Source organism: Eumetopias jubatus, unplaced genomic scaffold (assembly GCF_037043125.1).
Source record: "Eumetopias jubatus isolate StellerSeaLion01/CBP00866 unplaced genomic scaffold, mEumJub1_p1.0 scaffold_10, whole genome shotgun sequence".
Lineage (NCBI taxonomy): Eukaryota > Metazoa > Chordata > Mammalia > Carnivora > Otariidae > Eumetopias > Eumetopias jubatus.
The window spans coordinates 35649672-35667542 of NW_028274816.1; the positions used below are offsets into that span (position 1 = coordinate 35649672).

At 58.6% G+C, this 17871-nt stretch overlaps 2 protein-coding genes across 4 annotated transcripts in view; one reads left to right on the forward strand and one right to left on the reverse strand.

Moving 5' to 3' along the window:
* DNAAF1 (dynein axonemal assembly factor 1) overlaps positions 1 to 5973 on the forward strand; it is a 21082-nt gene extending 15109 nt beyond the window's left edge. The window contains exons 9-12 of the mRNA XM_028095069.2: positions 2067 to 2179; positions 3559 to 3615; positions 4459 to 4819; positions 5608 to 5973. Of these exons, the coding sequence (XP_027950870.1) occupies positions 2067 to 2179; positions 3559 to 3615; positions 4459 to 4819; positions 5608 to 5705 (629 nt within the window). The 3' untranslated portion in view covers positions 5706 to 5973. The remainder of the gene's footprint in view (positions 1 to 2066; positions 2180 to 3558; positions 3616 to 4458; positions 4820 to 5607) is intronic.
* On the reverse strand, positions 4429 to 15335 carry TAF1C (TATA-box binding protein associated factor, RNA polymerase I subunit C). Of its 3 annotated transcripts, none has more exons than XM_028095055.2 (15): positions 15194 to 15335; positions 12962 to 13100; positions 11735 to 11816; positions 11458 to 11555; positions 11296 to 11385; positions 11132 to 11205; positions 10294 to 10532; positions 10032 to 10148; positions 9826 to 9943; positions 9669 to 9740; positions 9397 to 9532; positions 9059 to 9202; positions 7957 to 8131; positions 7748 to 7882; positions 4429 to 7668 (listed from the first exon to the last, which is right to left on the reverse strand). In XM_028095055.2, exons 2-15 carry the CDS (start codon positions 13097 to 13099, stop codon positions 6719 to 6721), a joined length of 2568 nt encoding a protein of 855 aa, XP_027950856.1. In that variant the 5' UTR covers position 13100; positions 15194 to 15335; the 3' UTR covers positions 4429 to 6718. The 3 variants fall into 3 exon arrangements, with proteins under 3 accessions (XP_027950856.1, XP_027950846.1, XP_087883633.1); XM_028095045.2 differs by having other exon boundaries at positions 7748 to 7885; XM_088027507.1 differs by lacking the exons at positions 11132 to 11205; positions 11296 to 11385; positions 11458 to 11555; ... (1 more) ...; positions 12962 to 13100; positions 15194 to 15335 and having other exon boundaries at positions 7748 to 7885; positions 10032 to 10160; positions 10340 to 10984.
* Positions 15336 to 17871: the final 2536 nt, after the last annotated feature.

Sequence of the window (17871 nt, forward strand, 5' to 3'; positions counted from 1 at the left end):
GGACAGGGGACTGGAGAGAGCACTGCCTGCAGAGACTGCCCTCATTTACCCTCGTTCTGCCTGCCCGGGCCTCTGCTCTCTGCCCCTCCTGAGCTCACCCCTCTGGGTGTCGGGCAGCCCGAGAAGCTGAACTGAGCTTCTTCCACTTTGATTCAAATGACTCAGCCCCAAGAAAGACGAATCTACACATAAAAACCTTCTGTTTAAAAAATTACTTTCCATTTGCCTTTCCCACATTGGACTGCCTTTCCTCATAGGTGGGGGATGGGGGGGGAACGAGGAGCTAACCGACGTGAGCAGCTCTTCTGCATTTTCTGTGCAAAGTCTGGGACCTCCTCATGCAATCAGGAGTCAGTGCCAGCTCGCGGAGAAGCGAGTTGGGACTCAGTGCCTGAGTCACCTCCTCAACCCCGTGCGGAAGTCGGCATCTCAGGGCAGAGAGCGCGCGTGCACCATCGGGGAAATCACAGCCTCTCCCGCCTCATTCCACTCTCCCTAGGAGGCCTCTGGCTGCTGTCTGGTGGTCTCCAACATGGTCTGAGAACCACACACATGCCTCACTAGGACACCCTGTGGAGAGGCCAGGCAGTACGGGTTCTAGACAGATACCCTGAGGTCAAAGCCATGTCCAACCCCTCCCATCAGCTGAGTGACCTCAGGCAAACCCCCAAATCTCTGAGAGCCTGTTTCAGCCTCTGTGAAATGGAAAGTCTCTGCCATGGATTGAATGATGTACGTCAGCCATGCCCCCAATAATTGTTCATCTCTTCCCTGCTTTACCTTTTCCCAAAACAAAGCCTAAGCAGATTGTTCTTAGGGAAAAAAGGGACCCAGCCGCTGCCTTGACAAGCTTCTGGTGGCTGGGAAGTTGGAGACCACGGCGCCAATGAGCAGGACAAGGGGTGCAGGAGGAAGGGCTGACCGGAGGGGAAGCAGACCAGGGTAGTAATTACTCATCAGAGAAGCCACAGGGATGGCCACGTGGAGACCGTGACCGCTGGGCCTAGCGAGGGAAGGTCCGGAGGGACCGGCCTGGGCTCATCCACAGCAGCAACCACAGAGGCCCTCTGGGAGTCTCGGCGCCAAACTGGACACACCGGACCCACGTGTGACGAGGAAAGTTGAGCCGTGGATCTCTAATAACAGAAGCCACAAGACTGAAGAGCAGGGAGGGAACACGACCCAAGGATAGGGTCCTAGGGACCTCAAAAAGTGGGAGCCTGGGGCGCCCGGGGGGCTCAGTCGGTTGGGCGACTGCCTTCGGCTCAGGTCGTGATCCTGGAGTCCCGGGATCGAGTCCCGCGTCGGGCTCCCTGCTCGGCGGGGAGTCTGCTTCTCCCTCTGACCCTCTTCCCTCTCGTGCTCTCTATCTCTCATTCTCTCTCTCTCAGATAAATAAATAAAATCTTTAAAAAAAAAAAGTGGGAGCCTGGAGTAGGAAGAAGAACCCATCCCAATTCCACATACGCAGGTAACCCTGCATTATTTTTGTTACCATTTTATTTATTTGAGAGGGAGAGACCGATAGCAAGAGAGAGCACAAATGGGCAGCGGAGCAGGGAGCCCTACTTGGGGCTCGATCCCAGGACCCCGGGATCATGACCCGAGCCGAAGGCAGACGCCTCACTGACTCAGCCACCCAGGCGCCCCTCCCTTCGTTATTTACGGGGCCTCCCGGACACTCGCGCCACCACCAGGGACAGGCGGTCCCCGCGGGTGGTGGGCTCAGCCCCTCCTGGGCCGGGCCGCGACCCTGGACTCTCCAGCCTGCCTGCCCCTCCACCTCCCCAGGTGACCTTTATTTCCTTGCCCACAAGCCAGGCCTTTTCCTGGCACCTGCTCCCTGGCTGGTACTTTCATCTTGTCGGAGTCACGGCCAAGTTCCAGCCAGAGGGCGGCTCTCTCCTCCCCCTCTCCTTTCTTCTAAGACGGAACCCTGTCCTAACGGGGGGATTCTCGTGGCTTCTGTCCCAGGGGCTGGCCTCCCTCCGCTCTTGGGCTTGTCAGCCTGACCGCTGCTCATAAGACTCGCCCCCAGGTGAATAACTCTGTGTTGTTGTTCTTAGAACCGGCCCCCCAGACTGTGGCCGCCGGGGGTGCAGCAGGCACAGCAGAACTGGGCGCCGACGAGGATTTGGAGACTATCAAACTGGAGGTGGAGAAGAAGCTCTTCATCGACGTACGTAAATAGCTGTGTCTGCGGAGAGGGGTCTGCTTCACAGTTGGTATCAGATCACACGGAAACCCTCCAAATCCGCACTAACCAAAGCGTGCTCCGTGGCCAACAGACTTGGCATCCCCGAGACCTCGGGCCAGAGCGGCCCCGTAACATGATCCCCCCGGGTGCTCATACACATGCACCTTTGAGACTGAGCGATGCTGGCCCAGGTGTCCCCCTCCAGCTCCCTCTGCAAAACCGGATTTGTTTTCCCCGAAGTCACATGGCAAAGCAACTCTGTCCAGAGAGCCTTCTGCAGGACCGTTGAGAACGGGACATCTATCAGCGGGGCCTCCACCCCTCCACAGCCAGCCGTCTGGCCTCTTGCCGCTTGGGCTTCCTCCGCTCCTCCCAGCCCTTCCCATTTGGGAACTGTCGCAGGAGCAGATACCATGGGAGTTCACACATTTCCTCGCCACCCCCAGGAAGCGTGCTTGTGGGGGGGCAAGGAGCGGGGAGGCATCTGTCACCCACCCAGCCTCATGGCCAGTGGGCAGCTGGGGCTCCCTCAGGGCCCCGGGAAGGACAGCCCACGGTTTTGCCTGCCGCCGCCCACTTCCCTGGTAAGCTGCGCAGTTTCACGTGGCTCAGTAAGACTCGCGCTGGGCAGTCAGTGTTCAGAGCGGGCTTCTAGCTCTCGGAGCCCATGTGTGGTAAGAAACACTGGGGAGAGAGAACCAGCTATGTCCGGGACGACCAGAACTTACGGTTCTTATTCTGCCTGGCACTGTTCTAGGCAGATCATGTTTGATTGACTGAACCTTCCAGTGAGTCTGAGGTGGTAGGTACCATCGCCATCCCCATTTCACAGACGAGGAGACTGAGAAAGAGACAGGCGAAGCAACTTGCCCGAGGCTCCACAGCCAAGCCTGGAGGGGCAGGAATGCCAAGCAAGGCAGCATGGCTCGAGCCCCTCCATCTAACTGCACGCTGCGCTGCCTGCCTCGCGTGCTGGCCTGGTGGCTGTGAAGATACAAACCCACGACAGGAGAGCCCCCCGTGCCGCCCCCGCCCCGGTCGTGGGGAGGCCCGAACCACACTCACATTACACCACAGAGTCCTAGGCCGCGCCTCTGGCTTGGGCCCCGTTGTCTGCCTCCCCCTGGCCCCCCCCCATGCACTGGCTGGGTCTTTGATGACAAAGGCATTCCTGCCGACCTCTGTCATCGCTGAGCTCCAGGTACCCGGGCTGGCGCTGCGTGTGCGCTGCAAGTGTGCACGGCCTGCCTGAGGGCTTCAGGGCCTTCCTCGTTCCTCCTGCACACTCGGCTTGCACATGACCCCGGCTCGCACGACCCTGCGCCTGCCGCCGGGTGACAGGAGCTTGTTTGTTCTTCCAGGACCTGCCTGACTTGGAAGACGCTGACACAGGCGAGCCTCCGGAAGGCCAGGACCAGGTCATCAGCCCCGCGTCCCCAGTCAGCCCTATGTCACTGTCACTCCGGTCCTGTTACTCACAAAGCACGGCTCCTTTATGCACATCAGGCGCTCCTGGCCTGCAACCCCCGGGTCTCCCCTCTCCAAAGCAAGTGCAGCTGCTCACTCGCGTCAGGTCTTACGGTTAAGCCCTTGGGTCTTCCTGAACACACATCTGGCCCTGATTTTTAACAACGGCTCATCACATACGAGTACCTGGGAACAATTTTCTGTCCTTCTGACATGGGAGGTGTTCATTTTCAGAATGCCTGTCCCGTAGCGACACACAGACGGGGAAGGGGAAGGAGAGCGTATGAGGCAGCATGGGGGTACTCCTGCACAGATGGGCGCACTGCGAGGACAGCGTAAGACACCGTCTCTGGGCAGGAGCTCATCGCCAAGGAAGGAAGCATGCACGAGCCCACAGTTCCCATGGAGGACTCCTCTCCAAGGGGGCTACGTCCTGTGGGGCACATGCCAGCCGGAGGCCGAGGCTCCGAGTGGAGCCGACCCGGAAGCCCAGGAGGGTGCTGGGGTGGCAGGTGCAGAGTGGGCGAGGGGAGTGTGGCTGGACCCCCGACGGAGGGCCGGAGAGGAGCCGTGCTGGAGAGCTCGCCACCCCTTCGGGGGCTCGGGAATTTGGCCGAGGGGCATCGGTCCTGAGGTCTCACGTCCCAAGGGCAGAGTGTGGGGCTCCCTCAGACCCTTCTTGTATGTGACAGCAGAGTATCTTAGGATCAATAAAAAGGCAGCGTCCGCACTGGGCATTCTATAGTGACTATCGTGAAAGCAGAAACGTTCACACATCTTTTTTCTCTTAACAGATGCACTTTCCAAAGATAATAACCATCTCGAGCTTGAGTGATGACAGTGACCCTGAACTGGACTACTCCTCACTCCCAGTGCCGGAAGACACTCCAGATGCCCTTTCAAACATATTCACAATCCCCAGGGACCCGGCGAGGAAGGCTGAGACACCCTTCACCGACATATGTAAAGCGGCAGCTGAGAGGGACTCGGAAACGCCAGGGGGAGACACCAAGTCCCCACGCCCGCTGATCCAGGAGCTCCCCGGCGAGGAAGCTTCAGGCCGGCCACCGGTGCCCCCAACCTGCCAACAGAATGGCACACCACCCCCTTCCAGTGAGGACGGGGACAGTGACCTACTTCCAACTTCCCTCCCAGGTAACACCACCCTACTTTTGAGGCCACAGGGGCCCAGGCTTAGATTGGGGGCAGGGGAGGAACTGCTGCTATCCAAGCCCAGGGGGGCCAGCCGACGGGTTGGAGGCCACTCACAACAGACCAGAGAGACCGCTGTAGATCGTGTCCCTGCTCATGGCCGCTTGCTGGCCTGGGCCGAGAAGCTGCAGAGCCGACTCGCTTCTGGTCGGGTGGGTTGGCCTCACCAGGGCTCCCGATGGCCACGTGGGTCTCGGCGGGGCTTGCAAACCTGTTTTCACCCCCGTCCACACCACCTGATCCTCGGCCTCTCCAGACCCAGGCTTCTAAGGGCGGGCTCTGGTGACACCACGACAGGGAGTGTGGGACAAAATGAGGGTGACTGCTGGCCTGAGGGTGGAGGATGGGGTGAACGCTGAGCGGGGTGGTGCTGGCAGGGACGGGAGGCTCACTGGGCAGGGGGTGGCCAGAGTGCGGGGCTGGGTGCGCCAAGTCACGAGCCAACCGGTCGGCCTGGCCCGGTGCTGGAGGCCCACGCACATGGCCAGCGAGAGGCACGTGTGGGGGAAGCAGGGCAGCGTTCACAGCTAATGAGCAAACGGGGTGCGGTGTGGTGATGAGTTCAGTCGCCGGGCTTCTCCTGAGCCCAGGCGGTTCCTAGGCGACACTAGCCAGTAGCCAGGCTTCTTTCTCAACACCGGCTTGCACACCTGACTCGAGGCCTGCACGCAGGGAGAAGTGAGGGGCTGACCACAGGTCCCGAGAACACAGCTACCTTCTCTCCTGCTTAGGTGAGGTCACCGACGAGAACCAGGCGCGGTCTGAGACGGAGCTTGCCGAACCCGAGGCGGGAGAAGACAGGGAGGACATCGAATTTGGCTTGGACTGAACCCCAGGGTGGCCCTTCTGCCCCTAGGCTAACGGCAACAGCGAGCCGGCAGCTAGGGCCCCCCTGTGGGTACAGGTCACCCCCCTGGCTGGGCTCCCCTTCCTTCCAAAGAGTCGCAGTTCTGAGCGCGCTGGGCGCCTCGGCTGCCACATGCACCTGCCGCTCCGCTCCCCGTCCGCTGGTGCCTCTCCAAGTGCACGCCAGCCGGGCTCCTGCTCTCTGTGCCCTCGGCCGTGTAACTGAGCATTACAGACACTTAGCACAGTGAGTCAGTGTGTTCCTGGATTATTTCATATCCCCGCGAGTCCTGTGTGATTCCTCTCACCAGGTACCACTCTTCACGTGTGATGAGAAAGCTACATCAAATCCTGGTATTCTGTGACATTCTGGGGGGCTGTTTTCCCCAGAGGGGAGCACAATCTTCCACGGAGCCACACGCTCAGGGGAAGTGAGTTCAGGCATCACACATCACAAGCGGCAGGAGGTGGCGCTGTGGCCTGCGAAACCGATCACTTCAAGCCCCGTTCAGCTGCCACGTTTATTCACTCCCTAAACGTGGGGCCAAAGTGTCTCCCTCTACAAAACACTGCATCACGGTAGAAACTGCTTAACAAACACAAACTAAGCAGCACCAGCAGCTGCGGACTGCCCGCGAGCGCGAGGAGCTGGTGCCCTTACGTCACCCCGGCGTCCGGGGGGGTGGGGTGGGGGGGACGTGGCAGGCCCAGCTCCTGTGCAGCACAGCCCCCCGCCCCCTGGAGGAAATCCCCAGGACACGGACCTTCAGGACAGGCCCACTGGGGCCTTCTCAACATGCCTGCCTTCTGGAATGGTCTTCTAGCAAAAGCACAAGTAGGAGAAACAAGTATTGCTGTCCCCGCTACTCCGGAAGCAGAAAGGCCTGCGCCCTGGAGACTGTGCTCTTTTCACTTCCCAGCTTCCAACCACGGAAGGCGCAGCAGGTCCAGGATGAAGGGCTCCCCGGGGCTGGGGGAGCAGCTTCCCGGGGGCCCTCAGAAGCCCATGCGGGGCTTCTTCCGCAGCGCTTGCTGCCTGGAGGGCGTGGCCCAGACGCTGGAGGTCTGGGAGGAGGACACAGCGGCACCTCTCCGGGTGTTCCTCCGTGGCGGCAGCTCGGCCGTGCCATCCTGCAGGGTCTGGGGCCTGGAGCGCGTGGCCCGGACACTGGAGGTCCCGGAGAGGGGTGAGCTGACACCTCGTGGGGCATCCCCTCGGAGCGGCAGCCTGGCCATGTAGTCGCGGAGAGTCTGCTGCCGCTCCGAGGGGACCCCCCGAGCCCACAGCTCCTGAGTTGACTCCTGGGAGGGCGGGGTCACTGGTGGCCGAGGCCTGGCCTCGGGGGACGCCCGGTCTGGGCTGTGAGGGGGGCTGGTGGCGTCTGAGAGGTCCAGGCGGCCGCTGAGTGAGGAGAAAGTGCTGGACAGCTGAGTCCGGCGCTTGCGCCGCTTGGGCTGTCTGCCGGGCCCCGAGCTCCTGCCCTGCTGCCTCTCCCACCAGGCGGCCATGCGGCCTTCCCAGGCTGCCTCCAAACGGGCACTGAGCTCATCCTCGGGGCCTGGCTCGGGGGCAGGGGGCGGCCCCGCAGACGGGGGCGAGCCCACGTCCTGCTGCCGCAGCAGCCGCCCTGCAGCCATGGCCGCTCGGAGACCCTCCGGCCCCTTCTGCTCCACCTTCCTCTGTTCCATGCACCCTAGCAGACGGCGGTGGGAAAATGTGGGTGCTGCCCACACAGGCGGGGTCGGGGGCACGTCCAGCAGGGCCTTCAGCCACCGACTGCAGCAGGCAGTGGCCTGGGGAGTCCAGGAAGCTGTGGGGGCCCGGGAGTGGGGCCCGGGGTCTGCCTGGAGGTGGAGGTGCTGGTGGAAGACATCCCCGGCCGCCGAGAGCTGGAAGAGCGACAGGACTGGCTCGGAAGCTGATGATGCGATGGTGGCAGCCAGCCCTGGAGAGGGGAGTGACAGTGATGCCAAGGCCCAGTAGGGTGCCCGCCCCCCCGACTCCTTCCCCTGGCCCCAGCGCACCTATGGTTGGTGCTTTCAGACGCTCCTGCAGACGCCACTGACTCTTGGGCTCCAGCAGGGGGAACGCGGAGAGGGAGTCGCTGCTGGAAGGGAGAGACTGGGGGGGCCCCGCCAGCCGGGGTGCAGAGGCCCCGTCTCCTGGAGGAAGGACAGACAGCTGAGGCCCTGCCCGTCTTCCTGCTCGCCTCCCGCCCTTGCCCGACTCGTACCTGCGAGGTGCAGCAGCTGCAGGTGCCCGCCCTGGCCCCCCAGGAGCAGTGGCCGGGGGCAGCCAGGGCAGGGCGGGGGCAGCAGCCGGGCCCACAGGGGAGCCGAGGGGAGGTTGTGCTCCCACTTCAGCATGGGCACCAAGGGGAGGCGCTCGTCCACCAGGTAGAGTGAGAACTGGGGGTGACAGGAAACAAGACGACAAGAAGCAAGACGCGGGGCGGTGACTGAGGAAGAACCTGGGGGGGGGGAGGGCAGGGAGGGGGGACGAGACAGGGCAGGGGGAGGGCCGTGAAGGGGGAGACGTGTGGCGGGGACGAGGCCACACTGAAGGATGCTACAATGGGGGGTGAATGGGGGGTTGTAAGGGGAGGCTGTGACCGAGAGGAGAACAAACGGGGGGCTGCAGCAACCGAGGCGGGCCACGATGAGGGTGGGTGCGCGGGCGTGGGGGGGGGGGGCATGACCGAAGGGGGCCGTGACTGAGCCGTGAGGCGGGAGGAAGGTGTCTGACGGGACAAGTTGCTCTGTGTGTGGCTCTCAAGAGGAGTTCAAGCCCCAGAGCTGTCCCGGCACCATGACCGCCCCGACGCCTCCCACCCCCGGCCCCACTACGTAGCACCCCACGGAGGGCATCACTTCCTGGGTGTATCACCTGGAGCGCCACATGGGAGTGACTCTCAGGAAAGGTACAGAGCAGTCTTGTGACATAGAAACCCCCCTGGCCTGCCCCAGGCCTTCCCCGAACCCGTCCAACCCTGGAACCTGTGTTCAAGACACACCTGCTAACACCCCGGGGTCCTGGGGGGTGGGTGGGGAACAGACCCTCAGACTGCTTCCCCTTTTCCTCAGCGCCCAGGGACACTGCCCCACTGCGCACAGACCGCTCCCCGACACCCCGTGCCTCTCCTCCTTCCCCATGGGCCCTCCTTAAAGCTCCGCTCGGTGGCACCTCCCCATGAGGCCTCAGCCACCCGCCTGGTAGCGCAGGTAGCGCAGTCCAACCGTCCGACCGCAGACTCATCAGAGTCTCCCAATCCCCGTTTTGCCTGAGTTGTCCCCTCTGACAGCGCGCAGGGGAGAGGAGGGGAGGGCGCTGCTCACCTGCGTACAGATGAGATGGAGGGTGGGAAGCTGAGGCTCGGGGCCGCACTCGCCCAAGTACTGGGTCAACAGGACACGTTCCCCTCTCCGACATGACGCTTCTGCCCCCCCACGGAAGAGCAGCAGACCACAGCCGGGTGGGCCCTGGGTGAGAGTGCCAGGTCAGCCCTCCCACAGCCCGGGGCTGTGGCAAGACCCCCGCCAGTCCCCCCACCAGGCGGGCCAGGCTCATGGCCCTGCAGCCCTCCCCGCCCTCTGGGGAAGATCCCCGGCCCCAGCCCTCCCCCGTGAATCTGTTCTGTCCCACTGCTATGCCTAGGACGGTCCCCTCCGCTCACCTGAGTGTCGATAATTTTCACTCCAGTGCGGTCCCCCACCGTCAGCACCCGGGGATGAGCGGTGAAGTCTGCCCAACGCCAGGGAGAGGGGTCACAGAACACAAGGGTCTCAGGGTCCTTGTAGACTTGCTGCAGCCTTGGGGAGATAGGCCAGCCGTGTTGGGCTGATGTGGGGGGGCGGGGTCCGGACATGTTGCACGGGGAGCACAGGCTGTGGTTTTGGGGGGAGCTGTTTATAGCAGTGGAGGATTTTCACAGGAAAGGGGCATTACCCATCCTGGGGGGTCCACAGACAGACGGCTCCAGAACGGCTGCAGACAGCCAGCTCCCCAGGCAGGTGAGGGCTGCAGGGCACAGGCAAGGTCAGCGGACCCCCCCGCCTTTTCCCAAGCCCAGCTCCGTGCACACCAGCCCGACTGAGCCCCTCACCTGAGGCTGATCCCCGTGGCCCCCTTCCCGACCTGCAGCACCTGGAGAGGGGCGGCTCGCCCCTGCTTGCTGACCTTCCACAGGGCACAGTGGTAGTCAGAGCGGACAGCCAGCAGGGCTGTGGGATGGAGAGGGTCGGAGTTAGGTAGCAAGTCATTGAGGGAGGGAGGGAGGCAGAGGGGGAGGGAGGTGTCCAGGGGACTCACATTCCCCTTGCACAGTGCGGGTCACCACCTGCCGGACAGGTCCTCGGAGCTGGATGTGGCCAGGGTCCCCGAGAGCCTGAGGGTCACCGCCCGGGGGCAGACGGACCTCTTGGAAACCTAGGCCTCTGGCTAAGGACAAGTGTATGAGCTCCAGTCACTGCAAGTCCCCCAACATCCTGCCATTCTCCGGGACCACGCCGAGAGCACCTCCTCCACCAGAGGGAGCCTCCTCCACCCCCTCCTGCCCCCTGCGAAAGGATACAGAGCGTGTCTAGAGCACCTCCTGCGGGGTAGACCAACTGTCCCACCTGCGGTGTCCTCCCGGGCACCCAGGCCAAAGCGCCCCCGGTGAATGCATCGTCCAGGAGCAGTTGCTCCCACCGCATGGCCAGCTCCTCGTGCAGCAGCGCCCCCAGGAGGCTGGCCACCGACTTGCCCAGGACAGGGCCCCCGATGATGGAGAACCGGCGCTGTCGGTAGCTGAGGAAAGCCCAGGGGCAGCTGGGGACGAGGGAATGGCAGGAGGATCAGGCGGTGACGGTGACCGAGGGGAGGACTAGGTCCCATCCCAAGAGAGGCCAGGCCAGCAGATGCATTTTTTTTATCAACCTAGAATTTCTTCCTTTGGGAAATGATTCCGCCCTAGTCCCTGCTGCAAGGGTGGTCATAGGTCGCCTCTGGCCACAGTGATCGGCTCATGGAGGAGCCAGACACAAAGGCCACACCAACCACACCCTTCCCAGGGCTTTTGCTGGTGCCTCAGGGAAAACACTAGCTTCTTCCCTGAGATCATAAGCCATCTCACTGCCGCTTAGGAACAGTGTGTCGAGGAATTAAGCCAAACAAAGCCAAGTGAAGAGGAAAATAAAGAGATAGAGCCCTAGTAACGTTATTTGAACACTTAGATGCAACCATGCCTGCAGCCCATAAATCTAATTCCCCCTTCCACTTAGAGCTGGAGTTTGCTGTGAGGAACTGTGGCCCCTGACCACATGGGGCAGAGGAGACAACTCTGAGGGGACCCTGGATCGGTGCCCTGGCTGCTTCCACACCACCCCAGCTGGGCCTTCCCAGCCCGTCCTTTCTCACTAGCCACTTGCCCCCAGGGCTGGTGTCCACCGAGGTCCTGGAGTAGACTCTTCACACTGACCACTGTCTTCTTCTTAGAACGGCTCTGTGTGGAAAGGCCTTGTCAAGCTCGCACACCCGAGGTTACCCCGACAAGTGCAGAGCCCCCTTTCCTGGCTGGACAGGGGTTACTCACCCGTGCTCCCTCCAGTTTGAAATTCTCCAGCATCAGCTTCCCCAGGGGGGCAAAGGCTATGTCCCCATGGTCCCACAGGAAGCGGCTGAGCTGCGGGAGAGGAGGCTGGGTCACCGCGCACAGCCCCCACCACTCAGCACTGCCCACCGTGGGGCTACTCACCTGTTCGGTAACGTCTAGCACGGCTTGGGGCTTCCTTCGGAACGGGAAAGCTCCCCGGAAAAGCAGGTCCTGGGCAGTCACCCCAGGGTCCCAGGGATCTGAGGGAAGAGTGAAGCTGGAGAAGGGGTTTGTTCGGGAACCGGAGACGGCCCAGAAGTGGGACCAGGTACCCCAGATGACTGGAGGTCACAGAGGGAAGGCCTTTGGGTGGGAGGTGGGGGACAGAAGTGACAGGGGGAATGGCTTGGAAGGGAGCCCCAGGGCCCAAGACCCTTACCGGGACCAGGAGGCAGCAAAGGAAGGGGTCCAGGGGTCTCTGGCTCCCAGAGTAGGCCCGTGGCCAAGTGTGGCGCCTCATTCTGAGGAAACACAAGCCCGAAAGGAACACAGTGAGCACGGTCCCAGGCGAGGTGCGGGTGCTGGCACGTGTCTTTTAATTTTTTATTTGTTTTTTAAGTTTTGTTTTAAGTAGGCTTCACGCCCAGCATGGGGCTTGAACTCACGACCCTGAGATCAAGAGTTGCATCCTCTACCGACTGAGCCAGCCAGGTGCCTCTTCGTTTCTTTTTAATTTGTAAACACGTATCTTACTAACTCATTGGTACAACAGTCACTGGCGTGAAGCAGTGGAGGCACGGGGAGGCTCGTCCCGGGCAACAGCTGGTTAAGAGAAGGGCTGGGAGCCTGGGCCAGTCCATGCCTCCGAGCTGCGGCACTCCCCACCCAGCCCTGTGCCATTACCGGCTGACCCAAGTGCCGCCTGATTCTCACTTCCACTCAGGAGAACTCGTGGTTACTGACTCGGGGAGCCCACAGGCCACTCCACTCCCCAGGGCTGGGCCAGCCCAAGACCACGCAGCTCCAACACTCAGGGGTACAAGCACCAGCAAGTTGGGCTCCCAGAGGGGACCGAATGGACATTAAGCCCTTCCTTGTCAGGGACACCCCCCCCCAATCCGCCTGGCATCATCCTTAAGCAGCCTGTCTCCAAGTGGGAGCCAGATGGCTTAGGCGTCCAGGAAAAGGCCCTTGTCCTTCCTGTCCTGGGAGGGCTCTCCTCCCCCGGCTTCCTCCCCACCGTGCTATGTGAGCATCCTCTGGGTTTCAGGCTGAGCTCTTATCACACAGGGTGATGATTCTATCCTTTGGTCGCTTGGTCCCACTGGCCCTAACCCTAAGTTCCACAGGGCAGGGGATGCCTCTGACTTACTCACGCTGGATTCCCAGGGCCTAATGAGGCCCCCCTGCGCGTGGCAGGGGCTCATCGGTGAGCATCGACTGAGCAAAGGCAGGAGAGGAAGATGGAGGGAGGGGCGGCAGCCCGTGCTCAGGAAACCCTCTGTGGAGAGCGGGTCCCCGGCAACCCCAAATGAAGATTCTGGCTCACCTGTGTCTTGGCAGATTAGTGCCAGTGCCACCCCACCTGAGCCCGACACCTGGTGTGAGTGCTGGGAAGGGGGGGCCAGAAAGGGGCCACAGCCAGGGCTCTCCCCGCCACGCTCACCTTAAAGTTCTCGGGCAGTGACTCCGGCAGGGTCAGGGCGTCTCTCCAGCTACACATGAAGGACATGTCAGGAACATTACTCAGACCAAGGGGGCCAGTCATGAACAGCGTGGGTTGGAGGGAGCTGGGGAAGTCCATCCTGGAAAACAAGAACCACACATCACGTCTTCTCAGAAACTTGAATCTGAGCATGCCTTCCAGAGTTCCTGGGAGAGTAAAAACTGCCCTAACAGGACTATATTTCATATTTTATTTCAGAAGGTAGATAATAAAGAAGAAATAAATATGCAGCTTACTGCCAGATATTAATAAGTGCTAATATTAAAACCAACCAACCAACCAAGCATGAGGCAGGGGATGGCAATGGTGATGGGCAGCGGAAGCCAGGGAAAGCCTCGCTCAGAAGGGGGCATTTGGCACAGCCTGAACCTAATGAGGAACAGAACCATGCCAACAACTGGGACGAGGGGTCCCGGCAGAGTGAACAGCAAGTGCAAAAGTCCTGGGGCAGGAAAGTGTGAGAAACAGCTGGGAGGCCACAGGGTGAACGAGGAGGAGAATGGGAGGGGGATGAAGTCAGACAGGTGGTGAGGGGGCAGCTTCTACTATAGCTCTCCTGTATTCCAATCACTCGTTGGTAGACTATGCACCTTACACCCCAGGCTACACTCCCAAGACCAACTCCAGTTGCCCCAAAGCCAGCACAGAGTCTTATTCGTCTGCCTTCCCACTTTCAAGCATAGTACCTTGTGGAAAATGCAACTGACTCTGTGTTGAATAACAGTAAATTTACGTCAAAGGGTTTTGCCAAATTCAAACTGCGCTAGAAAAATAAGCAGCCACACCATCCCCCTTCTTTTATTAACCACAAAAATAACAGCAGGGTTCACTTTCTGAACAGCAGCAGCTGCAAGTGCTGGGCTAGCTCTTTTATTTGTCTGTTTTCCCTATTCTGGAGTTCAGGAAACTAAAGCTCGGGGAACAGCAAACCCCCAAGGCCAACAGCTTGATCTCCCATCCAATTCAAAGTCTCAAGTTCTGCACCAGTCCACTCCCAGGCATCCACAAGCAAACACCAGCATTAGCCTTGGTAAACAAAAATCTTTTCCTTTGGAACTGCCACTGCATTTGGTTGATTTCTTCGGTAACCTGCACACATCCACGTACTCTCAGCAGCGCGCAAAATACCCGTCATGCAGTAAAAGCCAGTAATGCTTCTCAATGAACGAACAGGTTTATCTTACGGCACACCAGCCTCGCTCTAATTGCGGTCTCCGTGTATAGCCTTATCTCTTTCCTGAGACTGGGAGCTCTCCTAAGGCAGGGACTGTATCTGATTCATTCCTGAGCTCCTGGAGTCCGGCTGAAGCCCTCACTCTCTTTCCCATAACAGGAGAGGGCAGTGGCACGAATCAAGAAGTGCTCAGTGAATCCTTGTGCGAAACACTGGCTACTACAGGACGCAGGGTCCTGGCTGCAGTTATGAGCACCCACGCCTCCCAGGGGCGGTCGCATCCCTGATAAACCAGCATGCGCAGGTCTCCAAACAAGCGGCTCCAGCTCACCTCTAGCTCCTCTCTCGCGCCTGAGCTCCAATCACACTGACCTCCTTTGGGATTCCCTCACCATACTTTTCACTGCAAACCATCTCTCCGCTTAGAAGGAACGCCAGCACCCTTCCCATCCAACTACAAAATCCTACTCATCCTTCAGATTTTCAGACCGCAGGCCTCCCGCAGGTTCTCTCCTCCCAACACCTGCACCCTTCCCCCAGAGCACGCACTGCAGTGTGTGACTAGATATTTAAAGATGAAACTATCTGATTCCAAACTGCTCTAACAGTCCCCATGGGAGAGGGACTTCATTTCTTCCCAATGCCTCGGTATTTGCTCCACTGCAACAATTAGTACATATAAATTGAAAGAACAAACCCAGAAGCGAATGAGCCTCAAACAAAACCAGGCAGGCAGAGGGCGCGGGTGGAGCCCCCGACCACCGCAGAGACCCCGCGGGAACCTCTCTGTGTGCCGGACAGCTGCCGCCACGCTTTGCATTTGTGGGGTCCTCCCGCTCCGTGAGGTAGGAGCTGACGACCCACCGTGCAGCTGTCGGGCGATGTGTCCCAAAGTCACAGAGCGTGGCGCCCGCGGACCCGCGCAAAGGCCAAGCCCGAGCTCCGCTCCCGGCCGGGGGACCCCGCGCCCCCGCCGTCCCGCCGGCGCGCGCGCTTACGTGGCCCAGGCCCCGCTGTGCTCGTCGAGGACTTGGACCTGCGCGGGACGCTCGGCCGACCCACGAGCCACGAGGGAGCCGGCCAACTACACCCCGACTCCAGCGGCCGGGATGGAACGGCAGCACCGGGGAAATTAACGGGCTTCCGGGCCGGGCCGGAGGTGCTCCCTCGAAGGCAGGAAGTCCCGCCTACCAGCCTGGCCTCCGCGGGCGCCCTAGAGCGCCACCTCCCGGGCGGAGGGGGAATGGGAGTGGAGGCGCCGCCTTGCGCAGTGGAAGTACAGTTCCGTCAAGTCTGCGTACGCTTAAGGCCAGTCTGACTGGGGGTTCGAATCCTGTGTCTGCTTGACTTCCTGTTTCACAGGCTTGTTGTTGAGTATTAGGTTAACTCATTCAACAAACACTCACTGAGCACCAATACGAGCTAGGCACTGTATTAGTGACTAGAAATCCAACTAATTGTTCTCATACCCTATGAAGCAGGCTTTACAGCTAGGGGTACAGGAACCCCTGGAGTGCATGAGGCTCTCCCAGTGGTCAAGGAAGTACAGCTCTAGGCATAGGGTGACTAACATAACATAATAAAAAAAAAAGTATAGCTCTAGGCATTGCTTCTCAAATTCAAGCTTTCATCGCATCCCCTGAATGAGGTGTAAAACAGTTTCTCTGGGGGATGGGACCTGATATTTTGCCTTCCTAAATTCCCAGGTGATGCTGATTCTGCTTGTCTGGGGGACACGCTTTTAAGAACTACCGTGCAATCATTATCTTAACCCAATAGCTCTCAAACTTGAGCGTGTAACAGAATCCCCTGGAGGGCTTATTTTAAGTTTGCAGGGCCCCACTCGGAGAGTTTCCTGTTCCGTAAGTCTGGGATGTGATTCAAGAATTTGCATTTCTAATGAGTTCCCAGGTGATACTGATGCTGCTGGTCCAGGAACCACACTTTGAGAACCATTATTTTTTAAAAAATCAATTTCCAAATTCTCAGCATCCATCTGTACAGTTTTTATCTGGGAGGGGCTTGAGATCAGACTTGCCTTTCCACACTGTGGAGTATTGCCTGAGATGGGTGCTGAATGAGCAGAAAATTCCGAAAAGCAGAGTTCCTACAGGAGAGAGTCCCCATTAGACTGAGAAAAATGGGTTCGGTAAGAAATAGTGATGGAAGGATGCAGAAGGGGGCCTTTTGGGAGCTGAAAATACCATGTTCATCTCAGTGCTGGTTATGTGGATGTGTTCAGGGCGTGAAAATTCATCAAATGATCTGTACACTTTTCTGTACGTGAGGTGTGTTTCAATAAAGCAGCTTTAAAAAAAAAAAGAAAATGTGATGCTTTATCTCATTGAAACTTCTCAATGTGCCCTCTCAGCTGTCTTAGGAGGCAGAAGTCACTCTATGAGGGCAGGAATTCTTCAGGGCTCATCACTGCTGTACCCCAAACACCTGGGAGAGTGGACGCTTGGTAAGTCCTTGAATAATTGGAAGCGGGAACGAAATGAGATGGTTCTCCTGAGAAAATGCCAACACTTTGATTTTTTTTTTTTTAAGATTTTATTTATTTATTTGACAGAGTGAGAGCGGGAACACAAGCAGGGGGAGTGGGAGAGGGAGAAGCAGGCTCCCCGCTGAGCAGGAAGCCTGACGCGGGACTTGATCCCAGGACCCTGGGATCATGACCTGAGCTGAAGGCAGATGCTTAACAACTGAGCCAGCCAGGCACCCAACACTTTGATTTAAACTGAAAAAAATGAAGTCAGACTGTTTCTGATAGGCAGTAATCTCTTTTAGCTGACTGGTTTGATTATGAGGGTAGGCTTTGCCAATGAGGTCATTTGGAGAGTGTTTTTCATAAACGGAGTAAGTGAAGCCTGCATCTCCATGGTTTTGGTGGAAACATATTGGAAAGATAATTATAATATGTAATAAATTAGAAATCGCTGCTTTTGCAACTATTTAAACTGGTGACTAAAAAATTGGGGATGTATAGTTTTTCAAAATTGTTTTAAGGTTATATATGCAAAAAAAATTGAGGACCGTTCATATTGGTTTCCTATTACTGCTGTAACAGATTGCCACAAACTCAGTGGCTTAAGACCACATAATATTGGGGGTGCTTGGGGGGCTCAGGTCACCATGTCAGGGTCCTGGGATGGAGCCCCATGTCAGGCTCCACACACAGCCTGCTTGAGATCCTCTCTCCCTCTCCCTCTGCCCACCCACCCCCACACACTCTCTCTCTAAAATAAATAAATCTTTTTTTAAAAAAAGACAATGTAATTCTGTACAGGTTTAGAGGTCAGTGAGACCCATTTCAGAATGGGTCTCACTGAGCTAAAACCTAGATTTTAGCAGGGCTGTGTTCCTTTCTGGAGGCTCTAGGGGAGAATCTGGGTTCTTGCCTTTTCTGGCTTTTGAAAGCTGCCTGCATTCCTTGGCTCCTGGCCCCCTTCCATCTTCACAGCAGCGACGGCCAGCTTAGTTTTTCTCATGATGCCAACTTTCCGATTCGGCCTCTGTCTCCTTCTTCCCTATTTAAGGACCCTGGTGATTGATTACCCTAAAACAATCTCCCTTTAAAAAAAATATTTTTATTTTTAAGTACTCTCTCCGCCCAAGGTGGAGCTCGAACTCACAACCCTGAGATCACGAGCCGCACGCTGCACGTGCTGAGTCC

Coding starts and splice junctions, on each gene's coding strand:
- TAF1C (XM_028095045.2), bottom strand. CDS start 13,099: ATGGACTTCCCCAGCTCCCTCCAACCCACGCTGTTCATGACTGGCCCC. Junction 10,533..11,131: donor GGTGGACACCAGCCCTGGGG/GCAAGTGGCTAG, acceptor CCTCGTCCCCAG/CTGCCCCTGGGCTTTCCTCA. Junction 9,741..9,825: donor GCCACGGGGATCAGCCTCAG/GTGAGGGGCTCA, acceptor TGTGCCCTGCAG/CCCTCACCTGCCTGGGGAGC.